The 1,220-nt window shown below is 56.9% G+C and overlaps 1 protein-coding gene across 1 annotated transcript in view; it reads right to left on the minus strand.

Annotated features, from left to right (window-relative positions):
• Nucleotides 1-7: 7 nt before the first annotated feature.
• Nucleotides 8-1,220, minus strand: part of JADE2 (jade family PHD finger 2) — a gene marked incomplete at both ends in the record, with an annotated part of 26,267 nt that continues 25,054 nt past the window's right edge. The window contains 2 exon segments of the mRNA XM_009587996.1: nucleotides 8-340; nucleotides 343-462. Of these exon segments, the coding sequence (XP_009586291.1) occupies nucleotides 8-340; nucleotides 343-462 (453 nt within the window).

Genomic DNA, 1,220 nt, shown 5'->3' on the forward strand with positions numbered 1-1,220 from the left:
AGAGAGCCCTTCTTGGCCGTCTTTTTCGCCTCGCCCGTCCCTTTGCGGTCAGCGGGAAGCTTCGTCGCCCCTTTCTCCGACTTGCCCGGTCTGGAATCGGGAGCGAAGGGCTTGGCGGCATCATCCGACAAGTCGCTGGCGTTGTTAGTCCAGGGCTCCGAGCTCTCCGGGTGGCTCCCACCCACGGCAGGGGGGCTGCTCCTGGGCAGCTTTTTCTTAGTGTTCGTTCTCGTTTTGCTTTTCACTTTCTTTGTGGCCTCGCCCTGCTTGAACGGGGAGCGGAGGGAATGGTCCATCATGAAGCTCAGCAAGGTCTCCTCGTCCTGGAGGAGCTCCTCTCCTCGTGGTGGGCGTTGTTGAGGGACCACTCGCTCATCGCCATGTTCTCGGCGGTGATCTGGACTGACTGCGCCAACCAGCTGTTGAAGAAGGTCCCGTCGATGGGGAAGGAGGTTGACAAGCCTGGAAAAAAACAAAAGGGGAAGATTGCCTCAGGAGCCAGGAACAGCCACGCTGCCCTTCGACAACGCCACCGACTTCACCAAAACTCCCTGGCACCGAGAAACACTCAAAAGGTCAACGATAACGCACCAGGGCAGGACACAGAAGAGGGTTTACTCCAGCACTAATGCTGAATTTGGGGTCCATTGAGGTCACAGCACAACAACCCGAGTGGTCCCCCACATCCGACACTCCGCGAACCTCCCCGAATCTAAACTGAGCATCTTTCTGCAGTGAAGGTGCCAAGCCCCAACCCACCCCAGCGCGGGTAGAAAACACATTCCTGTGCAAAGGTGGCAGACAAACAATCCAGGGGTAAGCCTAAAAATTTGGTGACTGCTACCAGAGCAGGACTTGTGCCCAGGCAAGCGGTGACAGATTCCCCCAGGAGCAGCTGCCACCGGGCCACCACGTGCTGCCAAACCCCCGGGGACCACCAAGCCAGGCGGTCAGTGGGGTGATGGGCCCGGTGCTAGATCTGCGTGCAAAGGCAGGGAGGGAGGAGGCATCTCCGAACATCTCCGAATACTTGAGAGGCGTGCAAACTGAAGAAGAGGAGCAGAGATGACAGGCTGGAATGGAAAAAGCTGAAAAATTTCCTAATAATTATCTCTGAGAGCAAGAGTGAGCATTGTGGGCTGGGCTGGGTCTAATTAGCGACTGGAAAGGCGCATACCTGCACAAGCACGCGCAGTTTTAATCCCCGTAACAGAAACCCA

This window comes from Fulmarus glacialis, unplaced genomic scaffold (genome assembly GCF_000690835.1).
Source record: "Fulmarus glacialis isolate BGI_N327 unplaced genomic scaffold, ASM69083v1 scaffold26580, whole genome shotgun sequence".
In the NCBI taxonomy this organism is placed as follows: domain Eukaryota; kingdom Metazoa; phylum Chordata; class Aves; order Procellariiformes; family Procellariidae; genus Fulmarus; species Fulmarus glacialis.